The following is a 20,300-nucleotide window of genomic DNA, read 5'->3' as shown; positions in this document are numbered from 1 at the left end:
CCACGTGCCTGAAACCAAATCCAGTTCTCCTCTAAGCAGAGCAGTTGGTCAGACTTGCTGGCACAGGAAATTAAACATGGCAGTGAGATGAGGCCGATGAGGTGCTAATGTAATAGTCAGAGATGCTTCTGAACTTCCTTTATGGCTGCACGGTTCCTCAGAAAGCAGTTACGCCTGCCAGCTCCATCAAAGCCATCCCTCAGATGCTGTGCTGTACAGCTGTGGAGCCTTTGCTCACATGCTCTGCATCTTGCTTGACAGAGTTGAGGGGAATTTAGCCAGCAAGACTTCAGGGCTGAGCTGTAGAACGGAGCCATCCTCAACTGCTGGAAACAGCGAGTTTCTAAGTTGTGTTTCTGCAGAAACCAGGCAGTCCCAGGAACAAGAAACTGCTGCCAAGAGCTCAGTGCTGCTCTTCCCTCACCCTGCACCACGCACGACTCACAGCATTGGCTGTTTTCTCTCTCCAGACAAAATCCACCCAGCAAGAAGGAGGAATCGCCAGCTAGCAGTTGGTGTTGCTGCTTCAGCCTCAGAAAGCCATTTTCTGGGAGCAAACGCCAACTGCAGCGCAATGCCAGGCAGCCCTCAGAAACAGCAGTGGTAGTCCTGGCAGGTAAGGGTGCAAATGCAGTTTCCAAATCCCTGCTTTTCAGGAACATAGAATTCAAGTATGCTCTGCACTTGTATCTCTTTCTAGCGTCCAATCCCATGCCTAAATCTTCATCCCTGATCAAGAACCACTGGCGTAATTCAGCTTGTGAAAGTTTGACACTAACCCCTGTGTATCCTTTCTAGGTGAATCGAGCCCTTGCCAAGCCATAAGATCCAGGGCAAGTAGCGAGGATGCTCTCTGTGCTTCCATCAGTGGAGAGCTCTTAGGAAGCACAAATTGCTGCAGTTCCAATAGCAGCCTTCCATCTAACAACATTAATGGAGAGAAGGAGCTCATCGAAGTCCATGCTCTCATTACACCTGGCTCTGCTGAAGTTGCTGACCTGAGCCTCCCAGACACCACAGTCACAAGTGTGGATTTTAACCAAGAGTCTCTGCAGTGCAGCCCATCTGAAGCACAGTGTGAGTGCCCTGACAGCAGCACCTCCATGCAGGAGCAGGTCAGCATCAGTGAGGAGGAGCAGAGCCTCTTGCAAGGGGACTTTCAATCAGGCCTCCAGTCCCAGGCACCGGATAGCAGCACTGAGAGCTCTGAGCCACTCTCTCCATGACAAGACAGGATGAGTCCCATCTTCACCGTGGACCTCTCACACCCTCCTGTCCTTTATATAATAATAAAAGCACACTCGTGCTCAACCAACGCCTTGACTGCCTCCAGAGTCTTCATTCACACGGACTGGGATGAATGCAGCACACAGCAAGGCACCCCAGCTTGCAATGCTGTGGCTGTGGGGTGCGTGCAGCACAGCTCCGGGTTTGTTCCTGTTTTGTCTGGCTTTGGGATGTCTGCAGGGGGAGCTCTGCTACCATTTGGCATGGTAGCAAATAATCTCTCGCATCCTGGATGCTGCTCATGATACTCCCAAGCTTCCTGGCTGTGGCTTTGTGATGCTTTTCAGGGCTTTCTGATGCATTTTCATGCCTTGGATGTTGCTTAACACCTCCCTCCTCCCATCATGTCCTTTCCTGGCTCCCATCTACGAGCTGGCCGTGCAGATCATCTCCAGACCTGTCATCAGCACACTGCGGCAGGAGAAGCTCCCCCTGGCCAACGTCAGGCAGTACTGCTTGGTCTGCAGCTCAGTGGCCATTTCCCTTTTAGGCGGCTCCTGCAGAAGAATCAAGCAGCAGAACCTTTTGCTCACCCTGCAGCACACAAATGCTACGAAAGCAGAAACAACCTGGGAATCTCTGGGTCTGCCAGACTTCACAGACACTCACCGACTGTGTCTGATGGTTCCCTCCCATCCTTGATTTCCTTCTCCCCTTCTCCTCGTCTGATCCCACTGCTGAGCCATGATCAAGCTGCCCAGTGTGGCAGAGCATCATGCAGAGCCGTGCTGGCACCTCCTCCCCTTCCTCTCCTGCAGCTCAGCGTGCAACCTGAGCAAGTTTTTTTCTGAGAAAGTGACCAGCTCTTTTCCATCCCTTTGCCCCTACAAACAGTTGTCCAGAGGATCTCGTCCAAGAATTCCTGGAACAGCCTGCAGCTGGCTCTCCTGAAGTTCAGGCTCCTGCCTTTGCTTCCTGCCAGGCCCGCATTCCTTGAGATCACCAACTCAAGGAGGGCATGGTCACTGCAGCCCTGACCGCCTCCTGTCGTAACCCCTGGTGTGCACCATGTCCAGCAATGCTTCCCTTCTGCTTGCTGTGCCCAATGCCTGCACCACAGAGTGATTCTCACTGCACTCCAGGAGTCTGTCAGATTGCTTGCAGCCAGCCATGCTGATTTCCCAGACTGACTGGAATCCCCCATCAGGATGAGAGTCAGTGAGTGCGATGCTTCTGCTGGCTGCAGTAAGCAGCTCCCACCAACAGGCTCTCTTTCCAGGCGGCTGTAGCAGACCCTCACCTCCAGAAGCCCTGCACTGCTGCACTTCCTAATTTTACCCACAAGTTCACAACCTGCTCATGGCTCTTCTTAGTTCTTTGCAGTCAACTTCTCATCATAGGGGGCAAATCCCTTGCCTTCCAGAATTCCGTAGTATCAATTGTGTCTCCTTTATGTCAGGATTTTTTGTCTTTCTTTTTTTTTCCCATTTTCTAGGTAGGAAAATGAATTTCTGAGCCAGGAGAAGCAGAAGTGAAACAGTCTTCCTGGCACTGCTCAGGTTGCAGGAGTTGCCAAGTGCTCCTCAGGTAATGTGTGCTGAAGAGCTGACCTTGGTGGCAGGGGCTGTGGCTGCATTTTGTGCCTGTCATGCGGGAATCCAAGAAAGCCTATTCAGAGCAGGAGCTGCAGAGCGAGATAAACATCACGAGAAGGTAAGGCTGAGAAGCAAGGACACCTCCAGAAAGAAGAGAAAAACTGAGTCAAGTGAGCTGCGTGACGGCCGTGTGATGCTGACCATGATTGGAGGAAGAGCGCATGGCTGGGAATGACTGATGGCTCTGGTTGGATGGGTGCCTGTGTGCACAGAGGTAAGGAGTGTTTGTGGGATGTTTTGCTGGCATCTAACGGCTGTAAGGGGAAGTCAAGAGAGAAAACTTGTGAATGCATAGAAGGGATGTTAAAATCTGGAACAGACTGTTTGGATCAGTCACAGCTGAGTCCAGATTGCCACACTGTCAGAACCTGGGGCCTAGGATTTTCCTTTAAGAGTGCCAACTGCTCATTTTAAATGATAAAAAGTAACATTGATAGAAGCTTCCCTCCTTGCATTAGAATAAGGCATTGATATTTGATGTTTCTGTCTTTCCATTCCTTCAGCAGCCTGGGTGTTGATGCAGCTGTATGCATCTGCTGCCCTCTCCTTCTGTTTTGTGTAAAAGAACAGTAAAATATGCAATCAGTGTGAGATCTTTCTGAAGTATTTTACTTTATTTGCCCCTAGGCTGCAATGGCTGGGAAATGGCAGTGTCACCCAGGAGCCCACACGGCGACCTGATGTCTCATTGTTGGGGTCTATTGGAAACCACCACGATGACAAAAGAATGCCTGGGATTCCTCCGGCCCAAATGCCAAACCTTGCACTTGGCTGTGCTGAACCTCATGAGGTTCACCCAGGCCCACCTCTCAAGTCTGCTGAGCTCAAACAGATGTCATTTTTCTCGTGTCCTTCCATTCCGAGTCCATCTGTTCCCCAAAGCAAAAGAATTTGGAGGGAACCACCGACAGTTATGTGAGCGATTTCAGCGTCTATTTCTGATCATGGCAACAACTTCAGAGGTCACACTTAATTTACGGTGCCCGTTGTAATTCTGACCAAGGCTGCAGTTGCAGCTGACTTCCCAAGGCTGCAAGACGTGGTGGTGACACAGCCTTGTGCTTCTGCATTTGTGCTCATCCCACGTTTCCTTTCTCTGTCTCGCAGGTCAGCTCCTGCTGGAAGCAGATGGTATCCCAGTGTGAATGAAGGTCAGTGCAGGAGCAGCTGCTGATGGGAGGAAGGAAGTCCATGCTGAAGAGCTCTGAAGCATCTGCAGGTATGGTTCTGGAGGAGGCAGCAGTGATGTCGGAGGGCTCCCAGCAGGAAGCTGTCTCATCCAAATGCTTGCTGAGTGGTTGGAAGGGAGCTTTCTGCATGACAGCAGCACCAGTCGCTTGCTTCAAATGCTGCAAAGACAAGGATTAGCACGAGTTCCAGTATCTACAGTATCATCACGAATCACGACAGGATTACAATGTGTCCTCATACAAACGCAGCCATTTCTCTCTGAGTCCAGAGGCTGTCCGGAAAGCATCTTTGAGGTCTCTCACACCAAACCACTGCTGTCCGTGTGGGATCTGACTCATTAGGGTATAGGGGTTAGGAACCACAGGCTGTCTTTTGAGAACGGGTTCAGTCATTTCCTTACATCTTGCACCAGCCGATACGTGCCGTCTGCCTTCCGTGCCGACAGGATTGGGGTGTTATAAGGCCACAGACAAGGTTCCAGAAGACCATCCTTAAGCACTGTCTGTGTTACAGCTTTTAGACCCACTCTCCCTTCTAAGGGTATGGGATATTGTTGCTGTTTCACAGCTCCACTCCCTCCTTGGGCAGTTATTTGTAAGGGAAAATTGTGAGTCCACCCCGATTTCCTTCCCCTGCCCACACCTTTGGATTCATTTCTTCTCATCACAGCTGTTAACACATTCATTGACCCCTGATATCTGTTTCACAGACTTGCAGCTGTAATCCTCATTTAACTGTTAAATCTCTCCCCCATAAATCGGTCCCTGCTTCAGGCACAGAGAACAATTGCCCTGCAACTATTTTATCTTTCCATTTCAGTTCTGTGGTCTCCAAGAGTGGAGCTGTCACTTCTGATCCCTCAGCCCCAGTTATGCACAACAGCCACATCCAGATACACGTCTGGTACCTCTGAACTAGCTAATGCTGTAGGATGGAATGTTGTTTCTGCACTGGCTATCAAATGTGGGATTGCTCTGAAGCAGTACAGCACCATGTGTTTTGTAATTTGCCCTTAGAAACAGTTTGAAAAAGTAGAAAGACTTTATTAGTATTAGTAAAAAGAAGTTATTTCATAACATATTTTAGAAATACAGTTGTTCAATCATGTGATCAATTCTCACCTACAGAACTGTAATAGTTACAAATTGCATGGGTATAGCATTAAGGACCAGAAAGCATGTTGTAAGGCCATTCTGTTTGGATAGGAGAAGCTCAGCAAAAGAAAAACAGACTCCAAAGAAGCCAGGGCCTCCACACAAGGCCGAACTGACTCACTCTGTGGGCAGGTTGGGATGCAACAGGCAGGCATCAAGAGACTCCCCTCTGTCCTCCTTCCAAACTTCTCTCTCTTCAGGGATGAGCAGGTGTCCAGAAATAGTGGCCAAGTGTTGATAAGCAGCTGTCAGGCATTCAATAATTAGCAGTATACCTGCTGAGCTAGCAACAATTGGTGTTTAGCCAGTCACACACACACACATAGAATGGCACTGGTTGGAAGGGACCTCAAGGATCTGGAATCTCCAACTCCCTGCCACAGGCAGGGCCACCAACCTCTGTACCACTGCACATATGCACACTGCTGGATAAAAACAGCAGTGTGGGAAAAATCTGTATGCTGTGGATGAAAAGGGTGAATCAGAATGGCTTAACAGCTGTCCCACAAGGAAAAGCAATCCCTTACCTGCTGTGCCATGCTCATGGCAGCAGAAATGCAGATGCCAGCAGCTGATGCCCACAAGGACAGCCAGCCTGGACTTATTTTCATTACATACCTTTGTCCTGATGTCCTTCTAGAAGCTGGAACATTTCTCCATCTCAGCAGAAGAGGGCAGGAGGGGTCCAAGGTGAGGGCACACTCTCCTCTTTTTCTGGAACACAAAGACAAAGAGAAGATGAAAACCAGATGTGTTTCCCTGCCCATGGCAAACACCAGCCTTTCCATCCTTACAGTCCTTCCTGACATCAGCACTAATTGAAACAACATCCCACTCACCTTTGCCATGTCTGGCAGAGGTTGCAGCTCTTTCTATTGCATCCCTCTTGCTTTCAAGTCAAGAGCTCCTGTGTCACACAAGGAAATGCAATCTTTTACCTGCTGTGCCATGCTCATGGCAGCAGCAATGCAGATGCCAGCAGCTGATGCCCACAAGGACAGCCAGCCTGGACTTATTTTCATTACATATCTTTGTCCTGATGTCCTTCTAGAAGCTGGAACTTTTCTTCATCTCAGCAGAAGAGGGCAGGAGGGGTCCAAGGTTAGGGCACACTCTCCTCTTTTTCTGGCACACAAAGACAAAGAGAAGATGAAATCCAGATGCCATGCCCACAAGGATAGCCAGACTGGACTTATTTTCATTACATATCTTTGTCCTGATGTCCTTCTACAAGCTGGAACTTTTCTCCATCTCAGCAGAAGAGGGCAGGAGGTGTCCAAGGTGAGGGCACAGTCTCCACTTTTTCTGGCACACAAAAGGAAAGAGAAGATGAAATCCAGATGTGTTTCCCTGCCCATGGCAAACACCAGCCTTTCCATCCTTACAGTCCTTCCTTTCATCAGCACTAATTGAAACAACATCCTACTCACCTTTGCCATGTCTGGCAGAGGTTGCAGCTCTTTCTATTGCATCCCTCTAGCTTTCAAGACAACAGAACCAGTGTCAGTAAAGGAAAAAGCAATCTTTTACCTGCTATGCCATGCTCATTGCAGCAGCACCAATGCAGATGCCAGCAGCTGATGCCCACAAGGACAGCCAGCCTGGACTTATTTTCATTACATACCTTTGTCCTGATGTCCTTCTAGAAGCTGGAACATTTCTCCATCTCAGCAGAAGAGGGCTGGAGAGTTCCACGGTGAGGGCACACTCTCCCCTGTTTATCTGGCACTCAAAGAGAAAGAAAATGAAAACCAGATGTGTTACCCTGCCAAATGGCAAACACCAGCCTTTCCATCCTTACAGTCCTTTCTGACATCAGCACTAATTGAAACAACATCCCACTCACCCTTGCCATGTCTGGCAGAGGTTGCAGCTCTTTCTATTGCATCCCTCTAGCTGTCAAGTCAAGAGCTCCTGTGTCATTCAGGGAAAAGCAATCTTTTACCTGCTTTGCCATGCTCATGGCAGCAGCAATGCAGATGTCAGCAGCTGATGCCCACAAGGACAGCCAGCCTGGACTTATTTTCATTACATATCTTTGTCCTGATGTCCTTCTAGAAGCTGGAACATTTCTCCATCTCAGCAGAAGAGGGCTGGAGAGTTCCACGGTGAGGGCACACTCTCCCCTGTTTATCTGGCACTCAAAGAGAAAGAGAAAATGAAAACCAGATGTGTTTCCCTGCCCGATGGCAAACACCAGCCTTTCCATCCTTACAGTCCTTTCTGACATCAGCACTAATTGAAACAACATCCCACTCACCTTTGCCATGTCTGGCAGAGGTTGCAGCTCATTCTGTTACTTCCCTCTAGCTTTCAAGTCAAGAGCTCCTTTGTCAGTCAAGGAAAAGCAATCTTTTACCTGCCGTGCCATGCTCATGGAAGCAGCAATGCAGATGCCAGCAGCTGATGCCCACAAGGACAGCCAGCCTGGACTTATTTTCATTCAATATCTTTGTCCTGATGTCCTTCTAGAAGCTGGAACATTTCTCCATCTCAGCAGAAGAGGGCAGGAGGGGTCCAAGGTTAGGGCACACTCTCCTCTTTTTCTGGCACACAAAGAGAAAGAGAAGATGAAAAGCATATGTGTTTCCCTGCCCATGGCAAACACCAGCCTTTCCATCCTTACAGTCCTTCCTGACATCAGCACTAATTGAAACAACATCCCACTCACCTTTGCCATGTCTGGCAGAGGTTGCAGCTCTTGCTATTGCATCCCTCTAGCTTTCAAGTCAACAGAACCAGTGTCAGTCAAGGAAAAGCAATCTTTCACCTGCTTTGCCATGCTCATGGAAGCAGCAATGCAGATGCCAGCAGCTGATGCCCACAAGGACAGCCAGCCTGGACTTATTTTCATTACATATCTTTGTCCTGATGTCCTTCTAGAAGCTGGAACATTTCTCCATCTCAGCAGAAGAGGGCAGGAGGGGTCCAAGGTTAGAGCACACTCTCCTCTATTTTTCTGGCACTCAAAGACAAAGAGAAGATGAAAACCAGATGTGTTTCCCTGCCCGATGGCAAACACCAGCCTTTCCATCCTTACAGTCTTCCTGCCATCAGCACTAATTGAAACAACATCCCACTCACCCTTTGCCTAATCTGGCAGGGAGGTGATGCTGTTTCTATTATACCCCTCTGGCTTTGAATTCACCAGTGCTTATGTCACACACGGATATGCAAGATTCCACCTGTTCTGCCATTCCCATAGCAACAGCTATGCAGATGTCAGTAGCTGATGCCCACAAGGACAGCCAGCCTGGACTTATTTTCATTACATATCTTTGTCCTGAAGTCCTTCTAGAAGGTTGAACACTTCTCCATCTCTGCTGCAATGGTCAAAAAGGGTCCAAGTTTAGGGCACACTCTCCTCATGGCCTCTTGCACTCAAAGACAAAGGGAACATGAAAACCAGAAGTGTTTCTTTGCCCATGGCAGACACTAGCCTTTCCATCCTGACAGTCCTTCCTACAATCAGACGGAATTGAAACAACATCCCCCACGTCTCTTTTTTGAACTTATTCAAGCATGAATTGTAATAATGAGAATTTTTCTGTAAATCTTATTTCTGCATGGAAACGATCAGATAACCGGAGCTTTTTTCTCTAAATCAACCCAGGAAATTTGCATTGTTTATCTTTGTACGCAAAATGTTTTTGCCATTCATCTCAAATATCAATACATCTGGCCAAAGAATATAGAAAAAGTATTTACAGACATTTTTGGACATAGATTACTTCTTGTCAAGTGGGAAAGAATCCCTAAGCTGCAATCATGAAATTCTTTTATCACTTTCTCTGATTTAGCCAGTGTTACTAAAAGGGAAATAAGACACAGGCGTTTGATAGCAGCTGCCAATTTAAGAATGATAATAACTTTTATTATTCTTGGCTAAGATCAAAGTCCCGCATTTCAGGATTATCTCCAGCTCATCAAGTATAATTAACAGTTTTGGATAGCCACATTATTGTATAGCAATATTGTCTTCCTGCAAGGAATTTCATTGTTTTGATACGTGCCACAGGTTGTTAATAGATTGCCTGATTACCATTTATTTTTTTTATTGGCTTATGATGACCACAGAAAATTATACAGCAGCACCATAAAAACTTTAAATCCTATCCCATGTATCTGCATTCATACAAAAATCATATTGGAAAGCATTGGTGAAACTAAGATTACAAAATAAAGCAGAGGACAATGTCAGTGAAAGCCTGCAGGTTTCTCAGCTCTGCCCATTTCAAACCCCTGAAGACATCCACGGGTTTCCTGCTGTGGGACACAGGCACTCACCTGCAGCTCAGCACTGCCTGCTCATGCCTGCGCACACCTTCAGGCTGGAACCAAGGAAATCCTCAGCAAAGACATCAGTACACTTTTGTTATGACGACTTTCATAAAGAAGCATCAAACATTTCTTCACGAGAAATACTGCGAGTCACTTTGACACTAGCCCTTATTTTAAATGTTTAGATTTGTGCTTCATTCAGGCGTGCTGTCACTCACAAAAAGATTTGTATTCTTTTGCTTTTCATTCTGAGGAACACAGTGATTTCTGCCTTGTTTACTGGCTGTAGGCACAGCAATACTCCTGCACCTTCAGGGAAACAGCAAATCCATCTCCTTCACACCCTACTTCTATCAAGCTCATTCACCTTACAAGGTATTTATTGCAAGCAGCTCTTCCAAAAATGGAGATTAACAGAACCTGCAACCCAGGACACCTCAGTAAGCCAGTACTTTTCATCTCCTGAAGGTGTAGGTAGACACAGAGCTGGAACATCTTTTCCAGAGCTGTGTGATGCTATCTCATCTGTGTTCCCTAACTGTTGACTCAGTTTCACTTCTTCTCTAACCTGGTTGCATCCCAGGATTTCTGGTGCCAAAAATAAACTGACAGCTTTCATCACTAGTTAAAAGGAAACTGCAATAGGAAAAGCAATTTTTCTGATTTCTCTGTTGATCAAAGATGCTTCATGCAAGCCTGATGCGGTAGAAACAATATCAGCTTTAGAATGACAGTCATTAGAGCAGAATCCTTTCACTGATGAAATCCCACAGTCCTGATTCATACAACACTGACACTGGAGGACACAGTAGTTTAGATGAGAGCGCATTAAAAATGACTAAGTTAAGGTCTCAGAAATAGCAAAGAGTGACAAGTATGAAAAAAAGAAGTTGCAGAAACTGCTTCAGTTTGGCACTCTGGCATAAAGTATGACAACACACAACCTGGCTGTGCAGTTCCAGAAGCAGAAGAAAGCCGTCAACCAAGACTTGTTCTCATCTGCTCTGAAAGTCCACTGGGACAAGGCCACTTTTCTCTGACGTGCTTCCAGAAGTATCACTTCTGAGCACTGTGCCAGGGAGTTACAAGATACTGTTTGTGTGTACAGAGGAGAAAAAGACGTCTGTCTGGAAACAGACTTGGTGAAGGAGAAGCAGCATTTTGCAGAGTACTTCAGAAAGAACTGAGCACTGCCCCAAGAGCTTCAGAGCGGCAGGCTGTCACAGTGTGCCAACCAGCTCAGCTGTGAGTTGGCACTGAAGCTGCACCACAGGGAGAACAAAGCCCCCTGTGCACCCTTGGAGAGCCAAGGGTTGGAGATTCATGAACCTTGAGCTCCTTTCCAACCCGGGCCATGCTGTGATTCTGGGATTCTCACCTTTGCCTCATCTGGCAGAGGGAGGCAGCTCTTTCTCTTGTCTCCCTATGGCTGTCAGGTCACCAGGGCCAGTGTCACACAGGGAACTGCAAACACTGTGTGTGCTGTGCCCTGCCCATGGCAGCACAGAGGCAGCTGCCAGCAGCTGATGCCCACAAGGACAGCCAGCCTGGACTTCCTTTGATTCCTTCCCTTTGGATCAGCGTCCTTCAGGAAGGCGGAACATCTCTCCAGCTGAGCAGCAGAGGACAGCAGGGCTTCGTTGTCTGGGCATGTTCTCTTCTGGCCCTCTGGCCCTCACAGACACAGGAGGAGGACACAGAGGCTGCTGTAACACAGCCAGCCCTGCCTCTCAGGTCAGCTCTCAGGCCATCCTCTCTCCCCTCAGCAGCAGCTCACTGTTCTGCACTCCTCTGGCCTGGGCTGGCAGAGGTGTGCAGCAGTTCTGCTGATCTCCCAGTGCTGGCCATGTCTGCAGTGCCTGTGTGAAAGACACAGGAAGCTGCCAGCATTGCACTGCTCTGCTGTGCCCCTGCCATCACCGAGTTTGCTGTCAGCAGCTGCTGCTACACGTCCATTCAGGCACAGGCCTTTCCTTCCTGGCCCTCTTTCCCCCCCTCTCTCCTCTGCTCTCTCTCGTGCTCCCCTTTGGCCTGGGCTGGCTGAGCAGTGCAGGCCTTGTTGTTGCTCCCTGGGCCAACTACGTCACGGTTCCCCGTGACTCTGCCAGCTGCTCTGACACAGCGACTGCGTCCTCAGTGTGGATTCCAGAATGCGACAGACGTCCAGAGAAGACTTCCAGGGCTGATTGGAACATGCTGCCATCAAGAACTGCCATGGCTCAGGCCCCCTGGGAATCTGCTCACAGCGAAAGCTGCTGTCACTCTGTGTGGGCACAGCCTTGTCTGTGTAGGCCTGCTCACACTGCAGCCCCTGTCTGCACCAGAACCGTGCCGATCCACCTTCTCTTGGCCTCCTTGCCTGCATGGAAAAGGGCAGCTTGGGCTGAAGTCCCTCAACTTTCAGATGGCCGAGTGAAGTCTCTGAGCCCTGGTGACCCACTCAGCTCTTCAGCCTGCTGACCTGCTCTGCTTGGGGTGCCTTAAAAGGCAGAGGGCACGTGATCCTAATGTCCCCACATCCATCCCTCTTAGCATACTGTAGGCCAGTTCCTAAAAGGACACCTGCACAATCTCTCTGAATGTTAATCAACACGTAGTTGGTCTGTGCACTGCAGAAATTGCACCTAGGTTTTCAGTGGTGATTAGCTATGTGTTTAGTCAGAGGTGCAATGATTCTAATGGTGAAAGAAAGACATTCCCAGTTGTCATCAGGTGGAACACACTTCAGACTGGAATCCTCAAGCAGACTGCAGTCAAGCTTTCTTAATTATTCGTTGTTGTTATCAATTCAGACGCATCTCTTAATTCCTGCTTGAATGAACATTCTGTAATAATCTGCTGAGACAGTGCAAGGCCTGACAATGAGACTATAGTTTATGAAAGCAGCACTTTTTACTTCCTTTACAAGTTCTTATCTGAATGCTAAATACAACATCACTTCACTTATCACTGGGTTGAACGTTTTAAATATTTGGTAAACATAATGGTTCTAATTCTGACATTTAATATGAAAATATTAAAATTCCTTGTAAGTACTTTTTTGTTAGAATGCCAGATGCTAAAGGGATGAAGTGGCACAAGAAAGCAAAATGTCTCTGCTGATGGCAGGAAGGACTGTAAGGATGGAAAGGCTGGTGTTTGCCATGGGCAGGGAAACACATCTGGTTTTCTTGTTCCCTTTGTCTTTGAGTGCCAGAAAAATAGAGGAGAGCGTGCCCTCACCTTGGACCCCTCCTGCCCTCTGCTGCTGAGATGGAGAAATGTCCCAGCTCCTACAAGGACATCAGGACAAAGATAAGTATTGGAAATAAGTCCAGGCTGGCTGTACTTGTGGGCATCTGTTGCTGGAAAATTTAATGTCAGTAAACTGCCTAGATAATGACAGAATGAGGGTGACAATAGAATGGTACGTAATCACAGTGCAATGAAAAAAGTATGCAGGGTGCAGGAAGGGAGGTGTGGACATTCTGAGTTGCAACTCTTTATTTGCTCCAGAAAGCTCTATCAGAATGGAAGACTGAAGGAAATACTTTGAGGGGTTTTTTAATGTGACTGGATAAAAGATCCACGTGGCAAATTGAATAACTGGGTGGTAAAGGGACATAGATACCTCACTGTTTCATGGAACCTTTCAATTAAGCACCTGAGCACTGCGTACAGGACTTGGGAATATAAGTATTACAGGATGATGGAATATCTGTATTTGGAAGGGACCTCGAGGATCATGTATTCCACCTCCTGGTTCCACACCGGACCTCCTATGGGTCAAGCCCTGTGTCTGAGAGCATTGTGCAAATGCTCTTTGGCCTTTGTCAGCTCAGTGCCAAACCACTGCCCTGGGGAGCCAGTGCCAAATTCCATGTATCTAGTTCATCCTACAGAATGATGCCAAGAACAGTTATAGAGATAGACTTACAAACAAAATTCTTGTCTTGAATTAATGGTACACTCACCATTTAAAAAAAAAAAAAAAAAAAAAAAATCAAAGCCACATTCTTACGCTGGCATTTTACAGTATTGTCAGATTTTTGTAATTCTGTTTTGTCATATAGGATTCTCTCATCGTGAAATAATGACCAAGTTCTCTTTTCAGATCTAAACATGCAAATGCTGAAGGCAGCAGTGCTGTTCAAGAGTACATTACCAGCTCAAACACTGCTTTGGCTATAAAACTGAAGGCAGTCAGGAATTTTATCAAGGAGTTAGCATGTAAGTGTAGATTTAAAAGCAACCTGTATTGTTACTTAGAGTTTGATATAGTGTAATCCAATGCACAGTACTTGTAACGTGTGTTTTACAAAATGCTTTGCAATGTAGGTATCTATTAAGATAAATGCTGCAAGTTCTAATATGTCCATGACCTTTTCAAACTGTTCCTTACTCCTACACATCACTACGAGTAGTTCTTCTGTCAGGAAGGATCACATGAGTAATTAACCTGTGACCTTAAGTTTGGAATTAAATGCATACAGTGGAAGTAAGAGCTGTGGGTTATTTTGCTCTTTCAGTGTTGAACAGCCGAGGTGTTTTGTTTTGGAGGGTGGATAGTGATGGGACAAGTGGGGAATGGCTTTAAACTGAGACGGGGGGTGTTGATTTTTAGGTTGGATGTGAGGAGGAAGTTTTTCAGCCAGAGGGTGGTGAGGCACTGGAACAGGTTGCCCAGGGAGGCTGTGGATGCCCCATCCCTGCAGGCATCCAAGGCCAGGCTGGATGTGGCTCTGGGCAGCCTGGGCTGCTGGTGGGCAGGTTAGAAAGCCCACAGGACCTTATTGCAGCCCTGGGTGCAGGGGGATCACTGCTCCTAGCATGCACACAGAAGAGCTGGAGCACACAGGTGATGTACATTCCACTTGTGAACATTCCTGCAATTCCAGAGAGCGTGCGCCTGTTCCACTCACTGCTGCACAGATTAAAAACTGATTGCAGATGAGCTGTTTTGGTATGGGGTTCTTGCCAACGGTCTGCAGTGGCTGTGTGATTCCTCGGGGAGTTGCTCTCCAGCCCAAAGGTCATGTCCTAAGTCGACCAGATCCCGTTTGTGTCCAGAAATGGCTGACAACAGATCAGCTGCTGGTCAAGTTTCTAACATCACACTGGCCTTGCTCCAGTGTCTGTGTCATCAGCCCCAGCACATACGGTGCACCTCTTCAAGGCTTGGGAACACTGAGACTCTGCACTTGGGCTCCAGACATCCTGCTGCACCAAGAGGTTATTCTAGCTTTGGTATCTTGCAACTTTGTATATAACTACATCACTGTAACCATAAATATCTAGGAGCATGGAGATGGAGAAATTCATCTTCCTGTAATTCTCTGTACTGCAGCCCCGTGGTTGTCAACACCTAATGCAATATTGAAATTTCAGTTGAGAAATTGAAAGCTGTCCCTAACAAAAAAACATCTGGATTTGTTATTGAAATTACACTGAGGATCAAGAAATCCAAATGCTTCTAGCATAACCACGATTACAGGCAGTGTTTAGACAAGCTCTTACAGGAAAACCATGAACACAAGGCTTAGGAGAGACTAAGTGATGCACTCTGCAGGAATACTCATGGAAGTCTTCACAGTGCAGGAGTCTGATCTGATTACAGATGCTGTGCTTTAAGTACCCCTTATCATATCTTTTTTTTTCACTGTTGTGCAGGGGTTGGACTCAGTGATCTCTGGAGGCTGGAGATGCTGTTTGCTAATGGCAGATGGAGAGAGGAAAAGCAAGTCCAAGGCATGCTGTGCATAGCCACCACATGGCATCTGCACCATTTCCCCCTGCACCAAGGAGGAGCAGCTCACAAGCTTGGCCTGGGCCAGGGAAGGGAGCAGACAAACATCTGGACCGACCCCAAACGAGCTGGTTCTGCAGGTTGGGTGTCTTCTGCTGCTTGTCTCACATCCTGCTGCTCAGCGGTAGATTTGTTCCTGCTCAGTGCTAACAGGAAACTCACACAGCATTTCTGTTTCAGCTGTGCCAACGCTTTGATCCCTTGCTGCTTGGATGGGGCGTTTGAAGAATGATGCCTGTGCTGATGTCCAGCCAGGCTTTGGGGATGAGTCTCCACACCAGGGTCCGTCTGACAGGACTGAGGGTTGGGGATCCAGCCAGGTCGAGTCCAGCGTGCTTTGCTCTTGTTCTTAGTGCTTGTTTTTGCTCAGGAGGGCAGGAGGTGAACCTCGTGAACCAATGCCTGCAGACGGGGTTTGCAGAGAAAGAGGTCCTGCAGGCCTTGTGTGACAGCCACGGAGCTGCAGCGAGGCTGCATCCGTGTAAAACACCAGAGATCCACGGAGGTGTGAAGGGGAGCTGTGGGCTGCAGTCACGCAGGAAGGGATGTGCATGCTCGGGGTTTGGTTGTTGTGTGTGTGTTAAGTGACTGTGATACCACTGCTGGGTCAGTGTGAGTGTACGGAACAAGTGTGACAGCCTTTTTGATGGAGCCCTGTGAAAGGAGTCCTATGGACTTGAGATCCAACTATCAGCCCGTGGGCATCATCCAGGAGTTGGGGTAGGGGATGAGGCAAGGGAAGTTGGGCTAAGAAAGGGATAAAGCAGTCTGGCAGTAGTTCTGTGTTTCTCCCATCTCCTCTTTATTTCCTTCCAGGTGAAATAGATGGGTGCTGCAACATGCCCTTGAATGTAACAAAACCCACTCTAGTGTGGATTTGACATGGGCCCAGCACTGCAAGGTACGCTGCTGGGAGGAAGCGTCCATCTGGCTGAGGGCAGGAAGGCCCTCCAGAGGGATGCACTGAGGCCAGTTGTGCGAGGCTCAACAAGAGCAAGCGCCAGGTCCTGCGCTTTGGTCATGACGACCCCGTGCCAGCTTCTCCAGGATTTGGCTGGGGTAGAATTCCAAGCAGCCCCTGATTCCAGAACGTTGGGCTGGGCTGTTGGAATCTTCTGCCCTTGTGACTGGTCTTGCCTCCCCACCCTGTCCGTGGTGGAGCAGCCTGGTGGCCCTCAGTGATGTCATAAGGGCTAGAATGAGGGGAGGAGCAGTGCGTGCTGCGTCCCTTCATTGGAGCGCTGGAGCTCTGACTGAGCAGCTCGCTTGTTGCACTTGTGCACCGACTGCGTCCCTTTGTCTTCACACCGTCCTGTGCAGCACCTTGTAGGTAAGCTGAGACAGTGTGGGAGAGACGGGGGGACAGTGAGTGCTGAGAACTGCTGGCTGGCAGAGCTCATAGGATCACATTCTCTCCATCAGCAGAGGGGTGGCCATGAGGGACAGGGAGGTGATCGTCCCCCCCTGCTCTGCTCTTGTGAGGCCCCAGCTGCACTACAGTGTCCAGAAAGACAGGGAGCTGTTGGAGAGGGTCCAGAGGCGAGCCACAGAGATGATCAGGGGACAGGAGCACCTCCCCTACAAAGACAGGCTGAGGGAGCTGGGCTTGTTCAGCCTGGAGAAATTAAGGCTGTGGGGTGACCTCATGGCAGCCTTCAGTACCTAAAGGGAGCCTAAAAAGAGGAGGGGAATCAACTCTTTGAAAGGGTAGATAACTGCAGGACAAGAGGAAATGGTTTTAAGTTGAAAACTTAAGTTTTTAAGTTGAGGGAGGGCAGATTTTGGATTTTCCCTCGTATTCTTTGCTAAACCGTGGAAGCAAACTGACCTGCTCTTTCTCTCTCCTCTCTCCACCCTCTGCCTGCTTCCCTGGTGCAGCTTTTGCTCGTGGAAGATCAGAGCAAAGTGACAAGGAACGGCTGCGGATTCGAGAGATTTCTCTCCCTCGTTCTGATCTCTTGCCAGGTACCTGCCATGCTTTGTCCCCCCACATGCTTTAGCAGCCCGTGACGCCCCGTGTTTAGTAGCACAGCCTCATCCAGCTTTGATGGGACGCTGGTCACGTGTGGGTTTTCTCCACGTGCTCTGAAGCTCAGCCCTCAGAAGGATGCTGTCTGTGGTGCTGTGACCAGCTGGTTTTATGGAAAGCAATCCCTTAGGCAAAGAGTCCCAGCCCCAGCTTGTGCAGAGCTGCACAGCATCACCAGGGACACCAGCAGGCGTGCTTGGGCTGTGTGAGTGTGCCCGACAGCTGTAGGGAGCACAGCAGAGATGTGAACAGAGAAAATAAAAGTGTGTTTCTTTTCAGTTCCAGCTTGTCACACCTACGCTGATGGCTGTGGCGTGCAGCGAGATCAGCTGTGGGCCTGACCTGGCATGGACAGAGGTAGAGTATGAAGCTCTGATTGGTCTTTGTTCCCTGACTGCAGCCAGCAGAGTGAGCCGCAGATGTGCTCTCCTGCTTTCCAAGAGAGCTCCTCTGTGGCAAGACAGTAGTGCAAGCGTGGCAAGTTTATAAAAGTACCAGAGCCATCTCGGCTGTTGTGTTTGTCCTCTACTGACTTTTCCCTTGAAATGGCTGCAGAAACAACAATCATTCTCTGCTCTGTTTGGCCTCGCTGTTGGTTGGACTGCTCAAGAGAGCTGCTTGGTGCTTGCAATGGCACTGTTTGCACCTTGTAACTGCAGCCGTAGCTTTGGTTTCCCTCTTCACGGTCTCCTAGCATCTGAAACAGTCAGCCTTCCTGCACAAAGAGCGCAGGAAAGGAGGGGGCAAAATGGACAAGGCCACCTGTCTGCGTCAGTGCCATTGCTGCTTAGTCTGGGTGGGGAGAGATGCAGCATTGCCTGGCGTGTGCCTGCTGCACACCAGGGAGAGAAACAGCCGTTATTAGACTTGCAGTTCCTTCTGAAGTGCCCACGATAAGGACCGAGTGCATTTCCTGCAGCTTTCTCTGCAGACGTGCTCCTCACCTTGAAATCCTCCTTGTTGGTTCCCAGCTCCTCACCGTGGCCTGTGCTCTCTGTTTCAGACTGAGAACAAGGGGAAGCCCCTGCTGGACCATGAGGTGGCACTTGTGAATGTTCCAGCTATTGCTGCTGCCCATGCTATTAAGAGATACGTTGCCCAGGCAGCGGATGAACTCTCCTTTGAGGTAAGCAGTTCAAGGCATTCCTTGTTGCTCAATTCTACAGTGGCAAATGCCTTCAGAGCTGCACTGGTGCAAGTGCTCTCATGCTCGGCCATGTTTGGCAGTGCAGAAGAATGCAGTCATTTGAGCTGTGCTTTCCTCCCAGCCGTGCTGAAGCTGGGATTGACGTTGCAATCTCTTGCAGGTGGGAGACATCGTGTGTGTCATCGACATGCCACCAAAGGAGCTGACCCCCTGGTGGAGAGGCAAGCTCGGCTTCCAGGTAGGCACAAGCTTCAGACTGGAGAGTGCAACTCCAGTAGAGGCAGGAATCTCAGCTTAGAGCTGCTCTGCCTGCATAGGATGCCTAATGGACATAAACAGTTTCCCTGTGTCTGTGTCAGAGGACCTTGTCTTTGGCTGCAAATGTTGAAAAATTGTTACCTTTATGCTGTGAACTATGGCCATTTTCTGCTGGATAGTCTTATGGAACGTCAGGCAAGCACGTTCCGAGGGAAATGTTATGTGGCTTTTGGTTTAACAGTTCAGATCTGAGAAGTGCTGCATGCAATAGTTGGCCTCTCTTTTCTTCTTGTTACAGGTTGGATTTTTCTCAGGGGAGTGTGTAGAACTCATTAATAAGAACATTCCTGAGGCACTCATCAACTCAGTGCCAAAGCCAGGTATGGATGTTGCAGTTGATGGTGTGGGGAAGCAAAATGAAGTCTTTTTTGGGGTGTGTTCCATGTTTAGTACCTCCTTTATCCATCCCACATTGTTCTCTGGGTTGATGATTCTTCATGCACACCATGGGGCAGAGATTTGGCCCAATCCTCCTGTGTTTATGATTGGACTTGGGGAAAGTATAGAATCTTCATAGAATGGCTTGGGATGGAAGGAACCTCAGGGATCATCATGCTCCAACCCTCCCGCCTCAGGATGGTCTCCCAGCCCCCACATTTATTGTCAGATTAGACCAGGCTGCCCAGGGCCCCATCCAACCTGGCCTTGGGCTCCTCCAGAGATGGGGAAAATCCCTTTTTGTATGTACTGGTTGGTAATGTTCTTCCCGTTCTGACGTGCTCTGTAGAATGTGCTGTGCTCGGCCTCGTCCAACGGAGCCAAACCTGAAATGACCTGGTTTCTTCCTTTTGTTGTGCAGAGCCCAAGAAACGCAGCAAGATCCTCACCTTCCTTCGTTCCTTGGTGAAGGCCCGCCCAAAGAAGCCAACCGAGCGGGAGGTGAAGAAGGAAAGGGTGTTTGGCTGTGACCTGGGAGAGCATCTTCTCCACTCCGGTCGTGATGGTAAGGAGCAGCCCATTCCTGAGATCTTCCTCTGCTGGGCATCTAAAGAAGATGAAAGGGAGCTCATATCTAGCAGGGGGCAGGCTGATAGCCGTGGAGACACGTGTAATGGGAGTTGATGGCTGAAGGATAAAGTGAGGCGGATGCTCCTAAGAGACAAGCACATCTGTATTTGCTTCAGCCAAGCCTGGCTGGGCTTAGTGGATGGGATGTGAAGCACAGCCTGCAGCAGGACTTGAATCAGGAGCTCCACTGACGGCTGGCACGTGTTCTTCAGTCCCCCAGGTCCTCCAGAGCTGCGCTGAGTTCATTGAGCAGCACGGCGTGGTGCAGGGGATATACCGCCTGTCCGGCGTCGCGTCCAACATCCAGAGGCTGCGGTAAGAGTGCTGCGACTGACACAGCCTGAGTGCATCTGGTGTGGCTTTGGGCTTGCCTTCCTCTCGCTCAACCGGGTTTGCGTCCCTCTCTCCAGGCAGGAATTTGAGTCGGAGCAGATTCCTGAGCTCACCGTCCGTGACATTCACAGCGTGAGCTCCCTCTGCAAGATGTACTTCAGGGAGCTCCCGA

At 48.9% G+C, this 20,300-nt stretch overlaps 1 protein-coding gene across 1 annotated transcript; it reads left to right on the top strand.

Moving 5' to 3' along the window:
- Positions 1-17,542: 17,542 nt before the first annotated feature.
- Positions 17,543-19,053, top strand: LOC149912484 (rho GTPase-activating protein 33-like). Its single transcript, XM_090131113.1, has 4 exons — positions 17,543-17,679; positions 18,326-18,448; positions 18,630-18,707; positions 19,042-19,053. The coding sequence occupies exons 1-4, from the start codon at positions 17,626-17,628 to the stop codon at positions 19,051-19,053; spliced, it is 267 nt and encodes an 88-aa protein (XP_089987239.1). The 5' UTR covers positions 17,543-17,625.
- Positions 19,054-20,300: the final 1,247 nt, after the last annotated feature.

Source organism: Phasianus colchicus, chromosome Z, assembly GCF_987193195.1.
Source record: "Phasianus colchicus chromosome Z, bPhaCol1.hap1.1, whole genome shotgun sequence".
NCBI classification, from domain to species: Eukaryota; Metazoa; Chordata; class Aves; order Galliformes; family Phasianidae; genus Phasianus; species Phasianus colchicus.
This window is presented reverse-complemented; position numbering and strand designations above follow the sequence as displayed.